At 33.7% G+C, this 27921-nt stretch overlaps 1 protein-coding gene across 1 annotated transcript in view; it reads left to right on the top strand.

Moving 5' to 3' along the window:
• The window catches only part of drd3 (dopamine receptor D3), a 31183-nt gene extending 3666 nt beyond the window's left edge, over positions 1 to 27517 (top strand). Inside the window, exons 2-7 of the mRNA XM_062027634.1 lie at positions 8743 to 8855; positions 10113 to 10249; positions 14298 to 14494; positions 16337 to 16402; positions 20854 to 21205; positions 27321 to 27517. Of these exons, the coding sequence (XP_061883618.1) occupies positions 8743 to 8855; positions 10113 to 10249; positions 14298 to 14494; positions 16337 to 16402; positions 20854 to 21205; positions 27321 to 27517 (1062 nt within the window). The remainder of the gene's footprint in view (positions 1 to 8742; positions 8856 to 10112; positions 10250 to 14297; positions 14495 to 16336; positions 16403 to 20853; positions 21206 to 27320) is intronic.
• Positions 27518 to 27921: the final 404 nt, after the last annotated feature.

Genomic DNA, 27921 nt, shown 5'->3' with positions numbered 1-27921 from the left:
AAAAGAGGACTAAATATATTATCACGTTGAAAAGAGGACTAATTGTTAATCTCATGTTGAAAAGAGGACTAAACATAATCTCATGTTAAAAAGAGGACTAAATATTAATCTCACGTTGAAAAGAGGACTAAATATTAATTTCACATTGAAAAGAGGACTAAATATTATTCTCACGTTGAAAAAAAGGACTAAATATTAATCTCATGTTGAAAAGAGGACTAAAATTATATCACGTTGAAAAGAGGATTAAATATTATTCTCACGTTGAAAAGAGGACTAAATATTATTCTCACTTTGAAAAGAGGACTAAATATTAATTTCACGTTGAAAAGAGGACTATATATTATTCTCACGTTGAAAAGAGGACTAAATATTATTCTCACGTTGAAAAGAGGACTAAATATTAATCTCGCGTTGAAAAGAGGACTAAATATTATTCTGAGGTTGAAAAGAGGACTAAATATTATTCTCACATTGAAAAGAGGACTAAATATTAATTTCACGTTGAAAAGAGGACAAAATATTATTCTCACATTGAAAAGAGGACTAAATATTAATCTCACGTTGAAAAAAGGACTCAAATAATTTCATGTTAAAAAGAGGACTAAATATATTAATCTCATGTTGAAAAGAGGAGTAAATATTATTCTCATGTTGAAAAGAGGACTAAACATGAATCTCACGTTGAAAAGAGGACTAAAAATAATCTCACGTTGAAAAGAGGACTAAATATTAATCTCATGTTGAAAAGAGGACTAAAAATAATATGTTGAAAAGAGGACTAAATATTAATCTCACATTGAAAAGAGGACTAAGAATAATCTCACGTTGAAAACAGATCTAATAATTAATGTCATGTTGGAAAGACGACTAATTAATATTCTCAGGTTGAAAAGAAGACTAATTATTAATCTCATGTTGAAAAGGGGACTAATTATCAATCTCACGTTAAAAAGAGGATTTATTCTTAATCTCACGTTGAAAAGAGGTCTCATTAAATATATCATATTAAAAATAAAAGTAAATATTATTCTCATGTTGAAAAGAGGACTAAATATTATTATCATGTTGAAAAGAGGACTAAATATTATTCTCACGTTGAAAAGAGGACTAAATATATTATCACGTTGAAAAGAGGACTAATTGTTAATCTCATGTTGAAAAGAGGACTAAACATAATCTCATGTTAAAAAGAGGACTAAATATTAATCTCACGTTGAAAAGAGGACTAAATATTAATTTCACATTGAAAAGAGGACTAAATATTATTCTCACGTTGAAAAGAGGACTAAATATTAATCTCGCGTTGAAAAGAGGACTAAATATTATTCTGAGGTTGAAAAGAGGACTAAATATTATTCTCACATTGAAAAGAGGACTAAATATTAATTTCACGTTGAAAAGAGGACAAAATATTATTCTCACGTTGAAAAGAGGACTAAATATTAATCTCACGTTGAAAAAAGGCTCAAATAATTTCATGTTAAAAAGAGGACTAAATATATTAATCTCATGTTGAAAAGAGGAGTAAATATTATTCTCATGTTGAAAAGAGGACTAAACATGAATCTCACGTTGAAAAGAGGACAAAAAAAATCTCACGTTGAAAAGAGGACTAAATATTAATCTCATGTTGAAAAGAGGACTAAAAATAATATCATGTTGAAAAGAGGACTAATATTAATCTCACATTGAAAAGAGGACTAAAAATAATCTCATGTTGAAAAGAGGACTAAATATTAATCTCACGTTGAAAAAAAGGACTAAAATAATGTCATGTTAAAAAGAGGACTAAATATTAATCTCACGTTGAAAAGAGGACTAAATATTATTCTCACATTGAAAAGAAGACTAAATATGAATCTCACGTTGAAAAGAGGACTAAAAATAATCTCACGTTGAAAAGAAGACTAAATATTAATCTCACGTTGAAAAGAGGACGAAAAATAATCTCACGTTGAAAATAGGCCTAAAAGTAATCTCACGTTGAAAAGAGGACTAAATATTAATGTCATGTTGAAAAGAGGATTAAAAATAATGTCATGTTGAAAAGAGGACTAAATATTAATCCCACGTTGAAAAGAGGACTAAAAATAATCTCACGTTGAAAATAGGACTAAATATTAATCTCACGTTGAAAAAAAGCACTAAAATAATTTCATGTTAAAAAGAGGACTTAATATTAATCTCACATTGAGGACTAAGAATAAAATCATGTTGAAAAGAGGACTAAATATTATTCTCACGTTGAAAAGAGGACTAAAAATAATCTCACGTTGAAAATAGGACTAAAAATAATCTCATGCTAAAAAGAGGACTAAATATTAATCTCACGTTGAAAAAAAGCACTAAAATAATTTCATGTTAAAAAGAGGACTAAATATTAATCCCACGTTGAAAAGAGGACTAAATATTATTCTCACGTTGAAAAGAAGACTAAATATGAATCTCACGTTGAAAAGAGGACTAAAAATAATCTCACGTTGAAAAGAGGACTAAATATTATTCTCACATTGAAAAGAAGACTAAATATTATTCTCACATTGAGGACTAAGAATAAAATCATGTTGAAAAGAGGACTAAATATTATTCTCACGTTGAAAATAGGACTAAAAATAATCTCATGTTAAAAAGAGGACTAAATATTAATCTCACGTTGAAAAAAAGCACTAAAATAATTTCATGTTAAAAAGAGGACTAAATATTAATCCCACGTTGAAAAGAGGACTAAATATTATTCTCACGTTGAAAAGAAGACTAAATATGAATCTCACGTTGAAAAGAGGACTAAAAATAATCTCACATTGAAAACAGGACTAAAAATAATCTCACGTTGAAAAGAGGACTAAATATTAATCTAATGTTGAAAAGAGGACTAAAAATAATATCATGTTGAAAATATTATTCTCACGTTGAAAAGGAGTAAAAATAATCCCACGTTGAAAAGAGGACTAAAAATAATCTCACATTGAAAAGAGGACTAAATATTAATCTCATGTTGAAAAGAGGACTAAAAATAATATCATGTTGAAAATATTATTCTCACGTTGAAAAGAGGAGTAAAAATAATCTCACGTTGAAGAGAGGACTAAAAATAATCTCACATTGAAAAGAGGACTAAAAATAATCTTACGTTGAAAAGAGGACTAAATATTATTATCACGTTGAAAAGAGGACTAAATATGAATCTCACGTTGAAAAGAGGACTAAAAATAATCTCACGTTGAAAAGAGGACTAAAAATAATCTCATGTCAAAAAGAGGACTAAAAATAATATCATGTTGAAAATATTATTCTCACGTTGAAAAGAGGAGTAAAAATAATCTCACGTTGAAAAGAGGACTAAAAATAATCTCACATTGAAAAGAGGACTAAATATTAATCTCATGTTGAAAAGAGGACTAAAAATAATATCATGTTGAAAATATTATTCTCACGTTGAAAAGAGGAGTAAAAATAATCTCACGTTGAAGAGAGGACTAAAAATAATCTCACATTGAAAAGAGGACTAAAAATAATCTTACGTTGAAAAGAGGACTAAAAATTATTCTCACGTTGAAAAGAGGACTAAATATGAATCTCACGTTGAAAAGAGGACTAAAAATAATCTCACGTTGAAAAGAGGACTAAAAATAATCTCATGTCGAAAAAAGGACTAAATATTATTCTCACGTTGAAAAGAGGACTACAAATAATCTCACATTGAAAAGAGGACTAAAAATAATATCACGTTGAAAAGGACTAAATATTAATTTCACTTTCCTACACGTAAAAGACAAAGTTCAGAGGTCATGTGATGTAAAATATGGTGTGACCTTGTTTTGGGGATGCGAGTCGAGAGCGTGTAATCTACGACATGTACCTGAATGCATCGCCCGGCAGCAGAGAATGTTCCCTTTTTTACACAAATACTCGGAATTCATGTTGCTCACTGACGTCTGCTTTCTAAACAAAGACACAAGCAGATATATATATATATACCGTGTATATATATATATATATATATATATATATATATATATATATATATATATATATATATATATATATATATATACCATATATATATATATATATATTACTCACATGCTTCAGGATGTAATTAGCACACCCGCAGGAGCATCATTGTGCAAACATGATCAGTTAGGAATGCAAACATGATGAAATAGGAATACAAACTCCATCCCAGGAATTTCTGGTCAGCGCCTGCTCCTGAAATGTTGGACTGTGCCTTTAAGGACGCCACAACTGTGTCGTCTGAGTCAGGAGGTCAGGATGGGAAACAGCTGCTATTTCCACCTTCTCAATTATATGTGTGTGTGTGTGTGTGTGTGTGTGTGTGTGTGTGTGTGTGTGTGTGTGTGTGTGTGTGTGTGTGTGTGTGTGTGTGTGTGTGTGTGTGTGTGTGTGTGTGTGTGTGTGTGTGTGTGTGTGTGTGTGTGTGTGTGTGTGTGTGTGTGTGTGTGTGTGTGTGTGTGTGTGTGTGTGTGTGAGTGATCTTGTATTTCTAACAATTTTCTGACAATGTCTCATTTGTGGTGACATCTATCAAAATGAGGGTGGTCCCAAAGAGGAGGGGTTTTTCACATTGACTGTGTGTCGGTTTCTGGTCAACATATGAAATAACAAGTGTGTGTATAAAAATTTGAAGTGCTCCCCCTCTGGCCAACATATGAAATAACAAGTGTGTGTAAGAAATTGAAACGCGCCTTCTTTGGCCAAAAGTATTTAAAAATGTAATAAATATGTACACTGCCGTTCAAAAGTTTGGGGTCACATTGAAACGTCCTTATTTTTGAAGGAAAATCACTGTACTTTTCAATGAAGATAACTTTAAACTAGTCTTAACTTGAAAGAAATACACTCTATACATTGTTAATGTGGTAAATGACTATTCTAGCTGCAAATGTCTGGTTTTTGCTGCAATATCTACATAGGTGTATAGAGGCCCATTTCCAGCAACTATCACTCCAGTGTTCTAATGGTACAATGTGTTTGCTCATTGGCTCAGAAGGCTAATTGATGATTAGAAAACCCTTGTGCAATCATGTTCACACATCTGAAAACACTTTAGCTCGTTACAGAAGCTACAAAACTGACCTTCCTTTGAGCAGATTGAGTTTCTGGAGCATCACATTTGTGGGGTCCATTAAACGCTCAAAATGGCCAGAAAAAGAGAACTTTCATCTGAAACTCGACAGTCTATTCTTGTTCTTAGAAATGAAGGCTATTCCACAAAATTGTTTGTGTGACCCCAAACTTTTGAACGGTAGTGTATATAGAGACATACTTTAATAACTTGAAGTAAATAATGAAGATTAAAAAACAATTACAAACAACAACCCCAAAAAATGATAAATGAACTAAAAGCAGTCTTTTTCTCACAATGTGTCGACTTTTTTCTTATGAAATTGGGAACAATTTCTCATATTCTTTCTGTTTCTGTAATATTGCAATATTTTCTCGTAAAAGTATTACTTTTTAATTCAAAATGGTGACATTTGTCATAAAATTCTGACTTTTGTCACAACATTGCCAATTTTTTGGTGGTTCTTGTAAAACAGTGACCTTTTTTGAGTTAAAATGATGGCTTTTGTCACATTTTTGCCTAGTAAAATTCCGATTATTATTATAATATTATATTATAATGTAATGTTTAGGTTTTGTAATAAAATTGTGAGTTTTGTCGAGTAAAATGACAACTCTTTTCATTATATAGCCAACATTTTTAGCTTTTCTTGTAAAATTGCGACTGTTATTGAGTAAAATTTCAACTTTTATCACAACATTGCACAAATGTTCCGTTTTTCTTGTGAAATTTTGACTTGCGTTGAGTAAAATGACGACTTTTATTATAATACTGCCGACATTCTAAGTTTTTCTTGTGTAATTGTGACCTTTTTCTTGTGAAATTCCAACTCATTTTTCACAACAAGCTTTTTTATATTTGCATATTATGTATATATTATTAATGTTGTACATACACTTCTTCATATATCTAGAAAGGCTGGTCCTAAAGAGGGAGGCATTTTTCGGAGGTCTCAAAAAGGTAACAAATATAAGAATGTGTGAGTGTGGGTGATATTTTATTCCTCCAACAAGACGGTGCAGATATATTTGTATATTTACACTGCAATCAACAAAAATAGGCTCACAGAAAAAAACAGTCAACTGAAAAAAAAAGAGTGCAGGGCAACAACAAAAAATTGGCAGCACAGGTGGGCGTGGCCACAACACCTGGTCCACATCACAGGTAATATCCTCTCTCCTGCCTTTGTTGCTGTGCTCACCTGTGCTCTTTATATGGTGTCTATTTCCTGGTTGAAGTGTTAACAGTGAAGGTGTGTGGCCAGGTGTGACATATGTTACATCATCAATGACATTTTATGGCAGTGTGGTGACTTTGTCACATTGTTGTGTCTCATGCAGACAATTGTGTTACTTCATTTCAAAAGTCACATTTTCAAATGCAAAATGTGTGTAAGGTTATACTATATATTATTATTATTGTGTTATATTATTATTATTGTCACAAGTTGTTGTTGGTGATGAACCCCAAGATGCAGAGAAGGCAGGCTTGGTACAGGAAAACATGATTTCATGTCCATGAAATGAAGAAAAAACACAAACCAGGAACAGGAAACAGGTTCCAGCAAACAGGAAGTAGGAAGAAAAAGACAGCTCGCTGCCAACAGCTACAGGATGCAGGTTCAATGACAAGTAGTCATGGCAACGACAAGTATTAATGATGACAATACTCCAGCACAGACTGGCTGGCAAGGCAGGTTGGAATAGCATCTGGCTGATTGACACCAGGTGAGGCCAGGTGCCAATCAGACGCAGCTGAGGGAACACAGCGCTCAGGGAGACAAGCAGGAAACAACCAAAATAAAAGCGCTGACAGGATATAAAGACAAACACAGAGGAAAACTAAAACACAACCAAACTGTCAGAGACAAGCCTGACAATTATTATTGTTATGTTATATAATATTATTATAATGTTATATTATATTATTATTATGTTATATTATATTTATAGTATTATTATTATTATGTTATATTATATATTTTTTTAATATTATTTTGTATACTATTATTGTTATATTATTATTATTATGTTAAATTATATTATAATTATTATTATTATGTTAATATCATTATGTTATATTATATGATCATTATTATGTTATGTTATATTATTAGTATTATGTTATATTATATTATTATTATGTTATAATGTACTATATATTATTATTATTATTATGTTATGTTATATTATATTATTATTATTATTATTATGTTATATTATTATTATATTATGTTATATTATTATTATTATTATGTTATATTATATTATTATAATGGTATATTATTATTATTACTATGTTATATATTATTATTATTATTATGTTATATTTTATTATTATTTTGTCATTATTATTATGTTATATTATATTATTATTATTAATATTGTGTTATATTATTAGTATTATGTTATTACTATTATGTTATATTATTATTATTATTAATATTATGTTATATTATTAGTATTATGTTATTACTATAATGTTATATTATTATTATTGTTATCATTATAATATATTTTATTATTATTATTATGTTATATTATGTTATTATCATATCATTATGTTATATGATATTATTATTATTATTATTATTATTATTATTATTATTATTATTATTATTATGTTATATTATATTATTATTATCATATCATTATGTTATATGATATTATTATTATTGTGTTACATTATATATTATTATCATGTTATATTATATTATTATTATTATTATTATGCTGTATTTGTCAAGACCGGAACAGGACTCTGGACACAGATGCAGGAGTTTGACAACAAATATTATAAACAAGGGAAAGGGTCAAAAAGGGAAGAAACTTAACAGGCTACCAAAAACCGAGCTCACCTAATCTCTAAACTAACAAAATCTCAATGAAGTCAAACGCTCCATCTGCGGAGGGAAAAAGGTTGCAAAGAGAACAATATGCAAAAACAACAAAAGGCGCTCCAAGGGAGGCAATTGTAAACAACTAATCTTACCTGCCAAAAAGGGTAGAAAGAACGTGGCAATGACTGTGAACATGGACCGCTGGAGGTTCGCACAAAACATACAATAACACTCTGGCGCAGGACAGAAGGAAGACGAGCCATTTATACACATGAGGTGAGGGTGGATGACACAGGTGGACACAATCAGGCAATCAGGAGAGACAGACCAGAGAAACGGGAGGAAGGGCAAGTGACCTGAAACGAGAGGGAGAGTTAACCTTTCAAAATAAAACAGGAAATGACAAGACAACATGAAACCAGACACAACCCAGACAAGACTTCACCCAGGTGTGACAGTATTGTATTATTATTGTTATTATTATGTTATATGATATTATTATGTTATTATTATTATGTTATTATCATTATGTTTTATTATATTATTATGTTATGTTACATTATTATTATTATCATCATGTTATATTACATTATTATTAGTATATTTATATTGTTTTTTTTAATTATTATTAGTACGTCATATTATATTATATTAGTTATTATGTTGTATTATGATATATACATTTTTTTTGTTACAGTATGTGTTACTATATATTATTATTATTATTATGTTATATTATATTGTTGTTATATTATGTTATATTATACTATATATTATTATTATTATTATTATTATGTGTGTGTTTTCTGTGCAGGTGGTGGGCGGAGCCTGGCTTTTTAGCCGCCTGTGCTGTGACATCTTCGTCACGCTGGATGTGATGATGTGCACCGCCAGCATCCTCAACCTGTGCGCCATCAGCATCGACAGGTGAGTGCGCTCGCCGTCGCCACGGCAACGGCCGTACAAATGTCAGCCCTGAGTCTGTGATTTCCAGGTGTGTGTGCGTGTGTGTGTGTGTGTGTGTGTTCTTGTATTTCTACCCTTCTTGAGACATGAAGAAGGAAAAGTATCTTCCATATGAGGAGGTGTGAACAAGTGATGACATAAATCATGGTCCCAATAACCCATCCATCCATCCATTTTCCTACCGCTTGTCCCTATCAAAATGAGGGTGGTCCCAAAAAGGAGGGATTTTTCAAATTGACGGTGTGTCGGTTTTAAAAGCGCTCCCCCTCTGGTCAACATATGAAATAACAAGTGCAAGAAATTAAAATGCGCTCCCTTTGGCCAAAATTAATTTAAAAAAAAATATATGTATGTATACAGAGACATACTGTAATAACTTGAAGTAAATAATGAAGACTAAAAACCAAATACAAACAAAAAATAAAATTAATGAACTAATAGCAGTCTTTTTCTCACAATGTGTCGACTTTTTTCTTATAAAATTGGGAACAATTTCTCATATTCTTTCGGTTTCTGTAATGTTGCAATATTTTCTCGTAAAATGATTACCTTTTTATGTAAAATGATTATCATTTTAATGCAAAATTGTGACATTGGTCACATAAAATGCTGACTTTTATCACAATATTGCCTTTTTTTTTGTAAAACAGTGACATTTTTTGAGTAAAATTATGACTTTGGTCATCATTTTGCCAAGTAAAATCCCGATTATTATTATAATATTGCTCAAATGTTTAACTTTTCTTTTAAAATGGTGTCTTTTGTTGAGTAAAATTACGACTCGCTTCATAAAATTGCCCACATTTTAATTGTTTCTTGTAAAATTCCAACTTTTATCATAACATTGAACAAATGTTCAGTTTTTCTTGTCAAATTTTGACTCGCGTTGAGTAAAATGACGACTTTTATTATAATACTGCCAACATTCTAAGTTTTTCTTGTGTAATTGTGACCTTTTTCTTGTGAAATTCCAACTAAAGCTTTTTTATATTTGCATAGTATGTATATATCATTAATGTTGTAAATACACTTCTTTATATATCTAGAAAGGCTGGTCCTAAAGAGGGAGGCATTTTTCGGAGGCCTCGAGAAGGTAACAAATACAAGAATGTGTGTGTGTGTGTGTGTGTGTGTGTGTGTGTGTGTGTGTGTGTGTGTGTGTGTGTGTGTGTGTGTGTGTGTGTGTGTGTGTGTGTGTGTGTGTGTGTGTGTGTGCAGGTACACGGCGGTGGTGATGCCTGTGTTATACAACACCACGCATCGTTCGCGTACTCGAGTGTTGGCGATGATCGCCACCGTGTGGGTCCTGGCCTTCGCCGTGTCCTGCCCCCTGCTGTTTGGTTTCAACACTACAGGTCAGAAGGATTCAATAGAACAGAATAGATCTTTATTGTCATTATACATTGTACATTGTACAACACTGTCATTATACATTGTACAACACTGTCATTGTACATTGTACAACACTGTCATTGTACATTGTACAACACTGTCATTGTACATTGTACAACACTGTCATTGTACATTGTACAACACTGTCATTGTACATTGTACAACAGTGTTGCAGGCAAACGCGTGAGTGCAAATATTTGTATTGTTATTGTTATCATAAGATGGCAGCCTTATTATTACTATTATTTATTATTATTACTATTACTATTATTACTATATTTAGAGGCCATCACTGATTGGTCATAAGTTTCTAGAGGCCATCACTGATTGGTCAGATGCTTTTAGAGGCCATCACTGGTTGGACAGATGCTTCTAGAGGCCATCACTGATTGGTCACAAGTTTCTAGAGGCCATCACTGATTGGTCCGATGCTTTTAGAGGCCATCCCTGATTGGACATACGTTTCTAGAGGCCATCACTGATTGGTCATAAGCTTTTAGAGTCCATCACTGATTGATCATATGTTTCTAGAGGCCATCACTGATTGGTCATAAGTTTCTAGAGGCCATCACTGATTGGTCATAAGCTTTTAGAGGCCATCACTGATTGGTCATATGTTTCTAGAGGCCATCACTGATTGGTCATAAGTTTCTAGAGGCCATCACTGATTGGTCATAAGCTTTTAGAGGCCATCACTGATTGGTCATATGTTTCTAGAGGCCATCACTGATTGGTCATAAGCTTTTAGAGGCCATCACTGATTGGTCATATGTTTCTAGAGGCCATCACTGATTGGTCATAAGCTTTTAGAGGCCATCACTGATTGGTCATACGTTTCTAGAGGCCATCACTGATTGGTCATACGTTTCTAGAGGCCATCACTGATTGGTCATACGTTTCTAGAGGCCATCACTGATTGGTCATAAGTTTCTAGAGGCCATCACTGATTGGTCAGATGCTTTTAGAGGCCATCACTGGTTGGCCATACGTTTCTAGAGGCCATCACTGATTGGTCATAAGTTTCTAGAGGCCATCGCCGGTTGGTCATAAGTTTCTAGAGGCCATCGCCGGTTGGTCATAAGTTTCTAGAGGCCATCACTGGTTGGTCAGATGCTTTTAGAGGCCATCACCGATTAGTCAAAAGTTTCTAGAGGCCATTGCTTGTTGGTCATACGTTTCTAGAGGCCATCACTGATTGGTCATAAGTTTCTAGAGGCCATCACTGACTGGTCAGATGCTTTTAGAGGCCATCACTGGTTGGCCATACGTTTCTAGAGGCCATCACTGATTGGTCATAAGTTTCTAGAGGCCATCGCCGGTTGGTCATAAGTTTCTAGAGGCCATCACTGGTTGGTGATAAGTTTCTAGAGGCCATCGCCGGTTGGTCATAAGTTTCTAGAGGCCATCACTGGTTGGTCAGATGCTTTTAGAGGCCATCACCGATTAGTCAAAAGTTTCTAGAGGCCATTGCTTGTTGGTCATACGTTTCTAGAGGCCATCACTGATTGGTCAGATGCTTTTAGAGGCCATCACTGATTGGTCATATGTTTCTAGAGGACATCAGTGATTGGTCAGATGCTTTTAGAGGCCATCACCGATTAGTCAAAAGTTTCTAGAGGCCATTGCTTGTTGGTCATACGTTTCTAGAGGCCATCACTGATTGGTCAGATGCTTTTAGAGGCCATCACTGATTGGTCATATGTTTCTAGAGGCCATCACTGATTGGTCAGATGCTTTTAGAGGCCATCGCTGGTTGGACAGATGCTTCTAGAGGACATCAGTGATTGGTTTTACTTTTCTAGAGGCCATCACTGCTACATAACAGACACTCAAGTCACATAACGACAAAGTATTTACTCCATAAAATGGAGAGTAACTTAGCTACATTTAAAGGAGAGTAACTTGTAGCTTAGTTACATATAATGGAGAGTAACTTGTAGCTTAGATACATAAAATGGAGAGTAACTTGTAACTTAGCTACATTTAAAGGAGAGTAACTTGTAGCTTAGTTACATATAATGGAGAGTAACTTGTAGCTTAGATACATAAAATGGAGAGTAACTTGTAACATAGCTACATTTACTGGAGAGTAACTTGTAGCTTAGCTCCATTTAATGGAGAGTAACTAGTAGCTTAGATACATAAAATGGAGAGTAACTTGTAACTTAGCTACATTTAGTGGAGAGTAACTTGTAGCACAGCTACATTTAATGGTGAGTAACTAGTAGCTTAGATACATAAAATGGAGAGTAACTTGTAACTTAGCTACATTTAAAGGAGAGTAACTTGTAGCTTAGTTACATATAATGGAGAGTAACTTGTAACATAGCTACATTTACTGGAGAGTAACTTGTAGCTTACCTCCATTTAATGGAGTGTAACTAGTAGCTTAGATACATAAAATGGAGAGTAATTTGTAACTTAGCTACATTTAGTGGAGAGTAACTTGTAGCATAGCTACATTTAATGGCGAGTAACTAGTAGCTTAGATACATAAAATGGAGAGTAACTTGTAACTTAGCTACATTTAAAGGAGAGTAACTTGTAGGTTAGTTACATATAATGAAGAGTAACTTGTAACCTAGCTACATTTAGTGGAGAGTAACTTGTAGCTTGGCTACATTTAATGGAGAGTAACTAGTAGCTTAGATACATAAAATGGAGAGTAACTTGTAACTTAGCTATATTTAGTGGAGAGTAACTTGTAGCGTAGCTACATTTAATGGTGAGTAACTAGTAGCTTAGATACATAAAATGGAGAGTAACTTGTAACTTAGCTACATTTAAAGGAGAGTAACTTGTAGCTTAGTTACATATAATGGAGAGTAACTTGTAACATAGCTACATTTACTGGAGAGTAACTTGTAGCTTACCTCCATTTAATGGAGTGTAACTAGTAGCTTAGATACATAAAATGGAGAGTAATTTGTAACTTAGCTACATTTAGTGGAGAGTAACTTGTAGCATAGCTACATTTAATGGCGAGTAACTAGTAGCTTAGATACATAAAATGGAGAGTAACTTGTAACTTAGCTACATTTAAAGAAGAATAACTTGTAGGTTAGTTACATATAATGAAGAGTAACTTGTAACCTAGCTACATTTAGTGGAGAGTAACTTGTAGCTTGGCTACATTTAATGGAGAGTAACTAGTAGCTTAGATACATAAAATGGAGAGTAACTTGTAACTTAGCTACATTTAGTGGAGAATAACTTGTAGCTTAGTTACATATAATGGAGAGTAACTTGTAACTTAGCTACATTTAGTGGAGAGTAACTTGTAGCTTAGCTACATTTAATGGAGAGTAACTAGTAGCTTAGATACATAAAATGGAGAGTAACTTGTAACTTAGCTACATTTAATGGAGAATAACTAGTAACTTAGCTACATTTAATGGAGAGTAACTTGTAATTTAGCTCAATGTAATGGAGAGTAACTAGTAGTTTAGATACATACAATGGAGAGTAACTTGTAGCTTAGCTACATTTAATGGAGAGTAACTAGTAGCTTAGATACATAAAATGGAGAGTAACTTGTAACTTAGCTACATTTAATGGAGAATAACTAGTAACTTAGCTACATTTAATGGAGAGTAACTTGTAATTTAGCTCAATGTAATGGAGAGTAACTAGTAGTTTAGATACATACAATGGAGAGTAACTTGTAACTTAGCTACATTTAAAGGAGAGTTACTTGTAGCTTAGTTACATATAATGGAGAGTAACTAGTAGTTTAGATACATACAATGGAGAGTAACTTGTAACTTAGTTACATTTAAAGGAGAGTTACTTGTCGCTTAGTTACATATAATGGAGAGTAACTTGTAACTTAGATGAGCTCGGGCCCAGCGAAGTGTTTCTGGGTGTTGTTGATAAATGGCTTTGGCTTTGCATAGTAGAGTTTTCCAAGTCTTGGAAGCTGCTTGTATACCCAATCATGGCAGACTGGTTGTGAACACACGGCGATCAAGTGTTTGTTGTTTTGTCTCCATGGCGACCACCGATGTGCAGACGACCCCATGGTGTGCTCCATCTCCAACCCCGACTTCGTCATCTACTCGTCCGTGGTGTCCTTTTACCTTCCCTTTGTGGTCACGCTGCTGGTCTACCTGCGCATCTTCGTCTTCCTCAGGACCAGGAGGAAGAGGATCACCTTCTCGCAGCCCGGATCCGCCAAAGTACCGCCCACATCCACGCCCCCCTCCATGGTCAGTCTACTCTGCTCTGTTCTAGGTCTATTCAACTCTATTTGGGTCCAGACTGTACTAGGACTACTCTAGTCTACCCTATTTTACGCTGTTCTAGATCTACTCTCGCTCTACTTACGATGGTCTAGGTCTATTCTAGATATACTCTACTCTACTCTGGTCTAGCTCTATTCTAGGTCTACTCTAGTCTACCCTATTTTACGCTTGTCTAGATCTACTCTCGCTCTACTTACTATGGTCTAGGTCTATTCTAGGTATACTCTAATCTACTCTGGTCTAGCTCTATTCTAGGTCTACTCTATGTTCTTTTTTTTAAGGTTTACTCTACTCTGCACTGTTGTAGGTCTACTCTACGCTATGTTGCTCTAGGTCTACTCTACTCCGCACTGTTCCAGGTCTACTCTACTCTATTTTGTTCTAGTTCTACTCTACTCTACTGTATTTTGCGCTAGGGCTACTCTACTCTGCACTGTTCCAGGTCTACTCTACTCTATTTTGTTCTTGTTCTACTCTACTCTACTGTATTTTGCGCTAGGGCTACTCTACTCCGCACTGTTCCAGGTCTACTCTACTCTATTTTGTTCTAGTTCTACTCTACTCTACTGTATTTTGCGCTAGGTCTACTCTACTCTGCACTGTTCTAGATCTACTCTACTCTATTTTGTCTAGGTCTACTCTACTGTGCACTGTTTTAGGTCTACTCTATTCTCTTTTTTTTTGAAGGTTTACTCTACTCTGCACTGTTGTAGGTCTACTCTACGCTATTTTGCTGTAGGTCTACTCTACTCCGCACTGTTTTAGGTCTACTGTATCTATTTTGTTCTAGGTCTACTCTACTCTACTGTATTTTGCTCTAGGTCTACTCTAATCTGCACTGTTCGAGGTCTACTCTGCACTGTACTAGGTCTACTCTACTCTATTTTGTTTGAGTCTACACTACTGTGCACTGTTCTAGGTCTACCCTATTATCTTTTTTTTAGGTCTACTCTACTGTGCGCTGTGCTAGGTCTACACTACACTATTTAGCTCTAGGTCTACTCTACTCTGCACTGTCCTAGGTCTACTCTACTCTATTTTGTTCTAGGCATACTCTACTGTGCACTGTTCTAGGTCTACCTTATTCTTATTTTTTCCCGGTCTACTCTACTGTGCGCTGTTCTAGGTCTACACTACACTACTTTTTGTTTCATCTGACCACAGAACTTTCCTCCAGAAGGTCTTATCTTTGTCCATGTGATGTCAGATGAAACAAAAATGGAGCTGTTTGGCCACAATACCCAGCAATATGTTTGGAGGAGAAAAGGTGAGGCCTTTAATCCCAGGAGCACCATGCCTACCGTCAAGCATGGTGGTGGTAGTATTATGCTGTGGGCCTGTTTTGCTGCCAATGGAATGTATGTATATATATATATATATATATATATATATATATATATATATATATACATATATATATATATATACTGTATATATATATATATATATAGTATGTATGTACGTATGAATGTACTGTATGTATGTATGTATACATGTATATATGCACATATATATTAATCAAATCAATGTATATATATATATATATATATATATATATATATATGTGTGTGTGTGTGTGTGTCACTTTCTTGTGTCATTTTTCCATGCATTAAAGTGTAAAATGATCTTCATAATATGATGCACACTTTGGCCTTAAGGTGTGAAAAGATATATTTTATGCACCAAGCTTTAAAACAAAAATGATTATGGATGACGTCAGAAGATGATTTCATAAGAAGTGTGTGTGTGTGTGTGTGTGTGTGTGTGTGTGTGTGTGTGTGTGTGTGTGTGTGTGTGGTGTATCAGGAGACATGTCTTCAAGAGGAAACGGCCAAAACCAAACAGGATTTGTCTCCTATCAAGATTAAAGTGGTAATATTTACATTATTTTTATTGTACATGCCGACTCTGTAAACAATGCAACAATGTACATGTGTAATCAATAATAATAATGTAGATCAGGGGTCTCAAACATGCGGCCCGCGGGCCAATTGCGACCCGCGAGACGTCATTGTGCGGCCCGCACCTTAATATGAACGTTTAATGCAGGGGTCACCCTGCATTAAACCAGATGAGTAGCCCGCTGGCCTGTTCTAAAAATAGCTCAAATAGCAGCACTTACCAGTGAGCTGCCTCGATTTTTAAAATTGTATTTATTTACTAGCTAGCTGGTCTCGCTTTGCCCGACATTTTTAATTCTAAGAGAGACAAAACTCAAATAGAATTTGAAAATCCAAGAAAATATTTTAAAGACTTGGTCTTCACTTGTTTAAATAAATTCATTAATTTTTTTACTTTGCTTCTTATAACTTTCAGAAAGACAATTTTAGAGAAAAAATACAACCTTAAAAATGATTTGAGCATTTTTGAACACATATACCTTTTTACCTTTTAAATTCCTTCCTCTTCTTTCCTGACAATTTAAATCAATGTTCAAGTAAATTTATTTTTTTTTATTGTAAAGAATAATAAATACATTTTAATTTAATTCTTAATTTTAGCGTCTGTTTTTTCGACGAAGAATATTTGTGAAATATTTCTTCAAACTTATTATGATTAAAATTTTAAAAAAATATTCTGGCAAATCTAAAAAATCTGTAGAATCAAATTTGAATCTTATTTCAAAGTCTTTTGAATTTCTTTTAAAATTTTTGTTCTTGAAAATCTAGAAGAAATAATGATTTGTCTTTGTTAGAAATATAGCATGGTCCAATTTGTTATATATTCTAACAAAGTGCAGATTGGATTTTAACCTATTTAAAACATGTCATCAAAATTCTAAAAATAATCTTAATCAGGAAAAATTACTAATGATGTTCCATAAATTATTTTTTTAATTTTTTCAAAAAGATTCGAATTAGCTAGTTTTTCTCTTCTTTTTTTTTTCGGTCAAATTTTGAATTTTAAAGAGTCGAAATTGAAGATAAACTATGTTTAAAAATGTAGTTGTCACTTGTTTCGTGTTTTCTCCTCTTTTAAACCGTTCAATTAAGTGTAAATATCATTAATTATTAATAATAACATAGAGTTAAAGGTAAATTGAGCAAATTGGCTATTTCTGGCAATTTATTGAAGTGTGTATCAAACTGGTAGCCCTTCGCATTAATCACTACCCAAGAAGTAGCGCTTGGTTCCAAAAAGGTTGGTGACCCCTGGTCTAATGTTAGTGCGGCCCGCGAGTTTTGTATGAGCTGAAGCATTCTTGCCAACCCCCCGATTTTCACCCGTCAACATTACTGAGGACATCAATATTAAGTCAACAATACTGAGGCAACAGTATTGAGGGCAGGAGGTTTTGCGTCCACTTTTTCTCCATACTCACAATGTGCCTGCAAATGCATACTTAGTCAACAGCCACACATGTTACACTGAGGGTGGCCGTATAAAAAAAACGTTATAAATGTTACAAATATGCACCACAATGTGAACCCACACCAAACAAGAATGACAAACACATTTTGGGAGAACATCCACACGTAACACGACATAAACACAACACAACAAATACCCAGAATCCCTTGTAGCCCTAACTCTTCCGGGCTACAAGGAATCTACCAATCATGGTGTGGTATATGGCTCTCGAGGGCAGAACATTGACGTCACTTGTGTGATGCAAGCAGAGAAACATTTTGCTGCTTTTCTACGAGACCGCACGTGCTCTCGCTCTCTCTCTCCCTCCCTCGCTCGCTCTCTCTCTCTCTCGCTGTAAACTCCACAGCGAGCCCCCCAAAATGTACATTATCAATAATAATAATAATGTAAAAAAATAATGTCATGTGTATGTCAGGACAAAAACAATGTACATTATTAATTAATAATAATAATAATAATAATGTAGATAAATAATGTCATCTGTCTGTCAGGACAGTAACAATATACATTAATAATTATAATAATAACAATAATGTAGATAAATAATGTCATGTGTATGTCAGGACAAAAACAATGTACATTATTAATTAATAATAATAATAATAATAATGTGGATGAATAATGTCATCTGTCTGTCAGGACAGTAACAATATACATTAATAATTATAATAATAACAATAATGTGGATAAATAATGTCATGTGTATGTCAGGACAGTAACAATGTACATTATTAATTATAATAATGTAGATAAATAATGTCATGTGTATGTCAGGACAGTAACAATGTACATTATCAATAATAATAATAATAATGTAAAAAAATAATGTCATGTGTATGTCAGGACAAAAACAATGTACATTATTAATTAATAATAATAATAATAATAATGTAGATAAATAATGTCATCTGTCTGTCAGGACAGTAACAATATACATTAATAATTATAATAATAACAATAATGTAGATAAATAATGTCATGTGTATGTCAGGACAGTAACAATGTACATTATTAATTATAATAATGTAGATAAATAATGTCATGTGTATGTCAGGACAGTAACAATGTACATTGTCAATAATAATAATAATGTAAAAAAAATAATGTCATGTGTATGTCAGGACAAAAACAATGTACATGATTAATTAATAATAATAATAATAATAATGTAGATAAATAATGTCATCTGTCTGTCAGGACGGTAACAATATACATTAATAATTATAATAATAACAATAATGTAGATAAATAATGTCATGTGTATGTCAGGACAGTAACAATGTACATTATTAATTATAATAATGTAGATAAATAATGGCATGTGTATGTCAGGACAGTAACAATGTACATTATCAATAATAATAATAATGTAAAAAAATAATGTCATGTGTATGTCAGGACAAAAACAATGTACATTATTAATTAATTAATAATAATAATAATAATGTAAATAAATAATGTCATCTGTCTGTCAGGACAGTAACAATATACATTAATAATTATAATAATAACAATAATGTAGATAAATAATGTCATGTGTATGTCAGGACAAAAACAATGTACATTATTAATTAATAATAATAATAATAATAATGTAGATAAATAATGTCATCTGTCTGTCAGGACAGTAACAATATACATGAATAATTATAATAATAACAATAATGTAGATAAATAATGTCATGTGTATGTCAGGACAGTAACAATGTACATTATTAATTATAATAATGTAGATAAATAATGTCATGTGTATGTCAGGACAGTAACAATGTACATTATCAATAATAATAATAATGTAAAAAAATAATGTCATGTGTATGTCAGGACAAAAACAATGTACATTATTAATTAATAATAATAATAATAATAATGTAGATAAATAATGTCATCTGTCTGTCAGGACAGTAACAATATACATTAATAATTATAATAATAACAATAATGTAGATAAATAATGTCATGTGTATGTCAGGACAGTAACAATGTACATTATTAATTATAATAATAATAATGTAGATAAATAATGTCATGTGTATGTCAGGACATCTTACATCTTACAGTACATACTAATATATATTACTACTACATACTACTACTACATTTTACAGTACATATTACTATATATTACTTCTACATACTACTACTACATCTTTTAGTACATACTACTATATATATTACTACTACTTACTACTACTTCATCTTACTGCACATACTACTATATACTACTACTACATACCATTACTACATCTTATGTTACATACTACTATATACTATATATATATATACTACTGCTACATACTACTACTACTATTACATCTTACAGTAAATACTACTGTATACTAAAACTTCATCTTACAGTACATACTACTATATAGTACTACTACATACTACTACTACAGTTCATACCTACATACTACTACTACAGTACATACCTACATACTACTACTATATACTCCTACTACATATTACAGTACATACCTACACACTACTACTATATACTACTACTACATATTACAGTACATACCTACACACTACTACTATATACTCCTACTACATCTTACAGTACATACCTACATACTACTACTATATTATACATAATGCTATTAAATCTCACAGTACATACCTATATACTATATACATTATACTACTACATCTTACTTACCTATATTCTACTGCTCTACACCATATTTGACTGTGACATGCTACATACCTACAGTATATACCGCTACTGTATACTAAATACTATTACTACATCATACATCTATATACTAGTACTTATCATACACTACTACTATATATATAGTAGTACTACTAGTATATACTATGCATACTACAACATCCAACATTTGTGCATACTCCAAGTATATACAAAGTAGTACTATCACATAGTAGTTGGTGTACAGTATACATGAATATGCTAGTAATTCAAGTAATACTATTGTTTCCAGCAGTGCGTGGAGCCTTTAGCCCCGCCCAAGTCCCGCCTTCTCTCAGGCTGTCTGTGGTTCCAAGGGCCAAAGACGGGTCCCGGGGAGAACTCGGCGCCGCCCCCGGTGACCACGCAGAACTACTGCAGCATCAGCCCCGCTTCCTGCGGCCGCACCGAGCCGGACCTGGATCAGGAGCGAGGCCACCAAATGGCCGAGGTGAGCCACAAGGTGCGGGGTGAGGCGGTCAGGGTGAGGGACATCACCAGCAGAAGCACGCTCACCACGCTCGGCAGCACCAACATCAGCAGCAGCAGATTGAGGAGCATGCATGCACGGGAGAAGAAGGCCACGCAGATGCTGGCCATTGTGCTCTGTGAGTACTGTTGTCATGGTAACCACTTATCCATCCTGCTCTGTGAGTACTGTTGTCATGGTAACCACTTATCCATCCTGCTCTGTGAGTACTGTTGTCATGGTAACCACTTATCCATCCTGCTCTGTGAGTACTGTTGTCATGGTAACCACTTATCCATCCTGCTCTGTGAGTACTGTTGTCATGGTAACCACTTATCCATCCTGCTCTGTGAGTACTGTTGTCATGGTAACCACTTATCCATCCTGCTCTGTGAGTACTGTTGTCATGGTAACCACTTATCCATCCTGCTCTGTGAGTACTGTTGTCATGGTAACCACTTATCCATCCTGCTCTGTGAGTACTGTTGTCATGGTAACCACTTATCCATCCTGCTCTGTGAGTACTGTTGTCATGGTAACCACTTATCCATCCTGCTCTGTGAGTACTGCTGTCATGGTAACCACTTATCCATCCTGCTCTGTGAGTACTGTTGTCATGGTAACCACTTATCCATCCTGCTCTGTGAGTACTGTTGTCATGGTAACCACTTATCCATCCTGCTTTGTGAGTACTGTTGTCATGGTAACCACTTATCCATCCTGCTCTGTGAGTACTGCTGTCATGGTAACCACTTATCCATCCTGCTCTGTGAGTACTGTTGTCATGGTAACCACTTATCCATCCTGCTCTGTGAGTACTGCTGTCATGGTAACCACTTATCCATCCTGCTCTGTGAGTACTGTTGTCATGGTAACCACTTATCCATCCTGCTCTGTGAGTACTGTTGTCATGGTAACCACTTATCCATCCTGCTCTGTGAGTACTGTTGTCATGGTAACCACTTATCCATCCTGCTCTGTGAGTACTGCTGTCATGGTAACCACTTATCCATCCTGCTCTGTGAGTACTGCTGTCATGGTAACCACTTATCCATCCTGCTCTGTGAGTACTGCTGTCATGGTAACCACTTATCCATCCTGCTCTGTGAGTACTGTTGTCATGGTAACCACTTATCCATCCTGCTCTGTGAGTACTGTTGTCATGGTAACCACTTATCCATCCTGGTCTGTGAGTACTGCTGTCACGGTAACCACTTATCCATCCTGGTCTGTGAGTACTGTTGTCACGGTAACCACTTATCCATCCTGCTCTGTGAGTACTGTTGTCACGGTAACCACTTATCCATCCTGCTCTGTGAGTACTGCTGTCACGGTAACCACTTATCCATCCTGCTCTGTGAGTACTGCTGTCATGGTAACCACTTATCCATCCTGCTCTGTGAGTACTGTTGTCATGGTAACCACTTATCCATCCTGCTCTGTGAGTACTGCTGTCACGGTAACCACTTATCCATCCTGCTCTGTGAGTACTGTTGTCACGGTAACCACTTATCCATCCTGCTCTGTGAGTACTGTTGTCATGGTAACCACTTATCCATCCTGCTCTGTGAGTACTGTTGTCATGGTAACCACTTATCCATCCTGCTCTGTGAGTATTGTTGTCACGGTAACCATGTATCCATCCTGCTCTGTGAGTACTGTTGTCATGGTAACCACTTATCCATCCTGCTCTGTGAGTACTGTTGTCATGGTAACCACTTATCCATCCTGCTCTGTGAGTACTGCTGTCATGGTAACCACTTATCCATCCTGCTCTGTGAGTACTGTTGTCACGGTAACCACTTATCCATCCTGGTCTGTGAGTACTGTTGTCATGGTAACCATGTATCCATCCTGCTCTGTGAGTACTGTTGTCATGGTAACCACTTATCCACCCTGCTCTGTGAGTACTGTTGTCATGGTAACCACTTATCCATCCTGCTCTGTGAGTATTGTTGTCACGGTAACCACTTATCCATCCTGCTCTGTGAGTACTGTTGTCACGGTAACCACTTATCCATCCTGCTCTGTGAGTACTGTTGTCACGGTAACCACTTATCCATCCTGCTCTGTGAGTACTGTTGTCATGGTAACCACTTATCCATCCTGCTCTGTGAGTACTGTTGTCACGGTAACCACTTATCCATCCTGCTCTGTGAGTACTGTTGTCATGGTAACCACTTATCCATCCTGCTCTGTGAGTATTGTTGTCACGGTAACCATTTATCCATCCTGCTCTGTGAGTACTGTTGTCATGGTAACCATTTATCCACCCTGGTCTGTGAGTACTGTTGTCGTGGTAACCACTTATCCACCCTGCTCTGTGAGTACTGTTGTCATGGTAACCATTTATCCATCCTGCTCTGTGAGTACTGTTGTCACGGTAACCACGTATCCATCCTGCTCTGTGAGTATTGTTGTCACGGTAACCATTTATCCATTGTGCTCTGTGAGTATTGTTGTCACGGTAACCATTTATCCATCCTGCTCTGTGAGTACTGTTGTCATGGTAACCACTTATCCATCCTGCTCTGAGTACTGTTGTCACGGTAACCATTTATCCATTGTGCTCTGTGAGTATTGGTGTCACGGTAACCACTTATCCATCATGCTCTGTGAGTACTGTTGTCACGGTAACCATTTATCCGTCGTGCTCTGTGGGTATTGTTGTCACGGTAACCATTTATCCATCATGCTCTGTGAGTATTGTTGTCACGGTAACCATTTATCCATCCTGCTCTGTGAGTATGGTTGTCACGGTAACCATTTATCCATCGTGCTCTGTGAGTATTGTTGTCACGGTAACCATTTATCCATCGTGTTCTGTGAGAATGGTTGTCACGGTAACCATTTATCCATCCTGCTCTGTGAGTATTGTTGTCACGGTGACCACTTATCCATCGTGCTCTGTGAGTATTGTTGTCACGGTAACCATTTATCCATCCTGGTCTGTGAGTATTGTTGTCACGGTAACCATTTATCCATCCTGGTCTGTGAGTATTGTTGTCACGGTAACCATTTATCCATCCTGGTCTGTGAGTATTGTTGTCACGGTAACCATTTATCCATCCTGGTCTGTGAGTATTGTTGTCACGGTAACCATTTATCCATCCTGGTCTGTGAGTATTGTTGTCACGGTAACCATTTATCCATCCTGGTCTGTGAGTATTGTTGTCACGGTAACCATTTATCCATCCTGGTCTGTGAGTATTGTTGTCACGGTAACCATTTATCCATCCTGGTCTGTGAGTATTGTTGTCACGGTAACCATTTATCCATCCTGGTCTGTGAGTATTGTTGTCGCGGTAACAAGATTGGTCATGTGTAGTCTTAGACTTAGATTGGTTGCATTTAGTCTTAGATGTAGGTGGATCACGTGTAGTCTTAGGCAGGTCAGATCTAGTCTCCTAGGATGAGAGAATAAAAGTCTTCTCAGACAAACCAAATAGTCCAGTTGTCATAGATTGAATGAGATGACAATGAACTGATGAATGACAACATTCATGTACATGACCATAATTACTATTATTAGCAACATTACCTTCATGTATTATTAAAATGACTATAATTATTGTATTATGTTGTTCTAGTAACAAAATGACTATAATTATTGTATTATGTTGTTCTAGTAACAAAATGACTATAATTATTGTATTATGTTGTTCTAGTAACAAAATGACTATAATTGTAAAATGTTCTTGTAACAAAATGACTATAATTATTGTATTATGTTCTAGTAACAAACTGACTATAATTATTGTATTATGTTGTTCTTGTAACAAAATTACTATAATTATTGTATTATGTTGTTCTAGTAACAAAATGACTATAATTATTGTATTTTGTTGTTCTTCTAACAGAATGACTATAATTATTGTATTATGTTGTTCTAGTAACAAACTGACTATAATTATTGTAAAATGTTCTTGTAACAAAATGACTATAATTATTGTATTATGTTCTAGTAACAAACTGACTATAATTATTGTATTATGTTGTTCTTGTAACAAAATGACTATAATTATTGTATTATGTTGTTCTAGTAACAAAATGACTATAATTGTTGTATTATGTTGTTCTAGTAACAAAATGACTATAATTATTGTATTTTGTTGTTCTTCTAACAAAATGACTATAATTATTGTATTATGTTGTTCTTGTAACAAAATGACTATAATTATTGTATTATGTTGTTCTTGTAACAAAATGAATATAATTATTGTATTATGTTGTTCTTGTAACAAAATGACTATAATTATTGTATTATGTTGTTCTAGTAACAAAATGACTATAATTATTGTATTATGTTGTTCTTGTAACAAACTGACTATAATTATTGTATTATGTTGTTCTTGTAACAAAATGACTATAATTATTGTATTATGTTGTTCTAGTAACAAAATGACTATAATTATTGTATTATGTTGTTCTAGTAACAAAATGACTATAATTATTGTATTATGTTGTTCTTGTAACAAAATGACTATAATTATTGTATTATGTTGTTCTAGTAACAAAATGACTATAGTTATTGTATTATGTTGTTCTTCTAACAAAATGACTATAATTATTGTATTATGTTGTTCTAGTAACAAAATGACTATAGTTATTGTATTATGTTGTTCTAGTAACAAAATGACTATAATTATTGTATTATGTTGTTCTAGTAACAAAATGACTATAGTTATTGTATTATGTTGTTCTAGTAACAAAATGACTATAATTATTGTATTATGTTGTTCTAGTAACAAAATGACTATAATTATTGTACTATGTTGTTCTAGTAACAAAATGACTATAATCATTGTATTATGTTGTTCTAGTAACAAAATGACTATAGTTATTGTATTATGTTGTTCTAGTAACAAAATGACTATAGTTATTGTATTATGTTGTTCTAGTAACAAAATGACTATAGTTATTGTATTATGTTGTTCTAGTAACAAAATGACTATAGTTATTGTATTATGTTGTTCTAGTAACAAAATGACTATAGTTATTGTATTATGTTGTTCTAGTAACAAAATGACTATAGTTATTGTATTATGTTGTTCTAGTAACAAAATGACTATAGTTATTGTATTATGTTGTTCTAGTAACAAAATGACTATGGTTATTGTATTATGTTGTTCTAGTAACAAAATGACTATAGTTATTATATTATGTTGTTCTAGTAACAAAATGTCTATAGTTATTGTATAATGTTGTTCTAGTAACAAAATGACTATAGTTATTGTATTATGTTGTTCTAGTAACAAAATGACTATAGTTATTGTATTATGTTGTTCTAGTAACAAAATGACTATAATTATTGTATTATGTTGTTCTAGTAACAAAATGACTATAGTTATTGTATTATGTTGTTCTAGTAACAAAATGACTATAGTTATTGTATTATGTTGTTCTAGTAACAAAATGAATATAGTTATTGTATTATGTTGTTCTAGTAACAAAATGACTATAGTTATTGTATTATGTTGTTCTAGTAACAAAATGACTATAGTTATTGTATTATGTTGTTCTAGTAACAAAATGACTATAGTTATTGTATTATGTTGTTCTAGTAACAAAATGACTATAGTTATTGTATTATGTTGTTCTAGTAACAAAATGACTATAGTTATTGTATTATGTTGTTCTAGTAACAAAATGACTATAGTTATTGTATTATGTTGTTCTAGTAACAAAATGACTATAGTTATTGTATTATGTTGTTCTAGTAACAAAATGAATATAGTTATTGTATTATGTTGTTCTAGTAACAAAATGACTATAGTTATTGTATTATGTTGTTCTAGTAACAAAATGACTATAGTTATTGTATTATGTTGTTCTAGTAACAAAATGACTATAGTTATTGTATTATGTTGTTCTAGTAACAAAATGACTATAGTTATTGTATTATGTTGTTCTAGTAACAAAATGACTATAGTTATTGTATTATGTTGTTCTAGTAACAAAATGACTATAGTTATTGTATTATGTTGTTCTAGTAACAAAATGACTATAGTTATTGTATTATGTTGTTCTAGTAACAAAATGACTATAATTATTGTATTATGTTGTTCTAGTAACAAAATGACTATAGTTATTGTATTATGTTGTTCTAGTAACAACATGACTATAGTTATTGTATTATGTTGTTCTAGTAACATCATTTCTGCACAATTGGCACCTTTTTCCTGCAACTATGACACACATTGAATGTATTTGCTGCCAAATAATATGACATCATTGATGTTTGTCTTCATTAGGCGTGTTTCTCATCTGCTGGCTGCCCTTCTTCGTCACACACATCCTCAACACACACTGCAGGTCATGTGACGTCTCACCTGCACTCTACAGCGCCTTCACCTGGCTGGGATACGTCAACAGCGCCCTCAACCCCATCATCTACACCACCTTCAACGTGGAGTTCAGACGCGCCTTCATCAAGATCCTCACATGCTGACACATGAACACCTGGACATGCTTTATCTTACATATGATCTTACATATGATCTTATATATGATCTTACATGTGATCTTACATGTGATCTTATACATGATCTTATATATGATCTTACATTTGATCTTACATGTGATCTTATATATGATCTTACATGTGATCTTATATATGATCTTATATATGATCTTACATGTGATCTTACATGTGATCTTATATATGATCTTATATATGATCTTACATGTGATCTTACATGTGATCTTACATATGATCTTATATATGATCTTACATATGATCTCGCATATGATCTTACATATGATCATCATCTACACCACCTTCAACGTGGAGTTCAGACGCATCTTCATCAAGATCCTCACATGCTGACACATGAACACCTGGACACGCTTTGT

Source organism: Entelurus aequoreus, linkage group LG19 (genome assembly GCF_033978785.1).
Source record: "Entelurus aequoreus isolate RoL-2023_Sb linkage group LG19, RoL_Eaeq_v1.1, whole genome shotgun sequence".
Taxonomy (NCBI): domain Eukaryota; kingdom Metazoa; phylum Chordata; class Actinopteri; order Syngnathiformes; family Syngnathidae; genus Entelurus; species Entelurus aequoreus.
The sequence above is the reverse complement of the archived record's forward strand: the minus strand, read 5'-3'. Positions and strand labels throughout refer to the sequence as shown.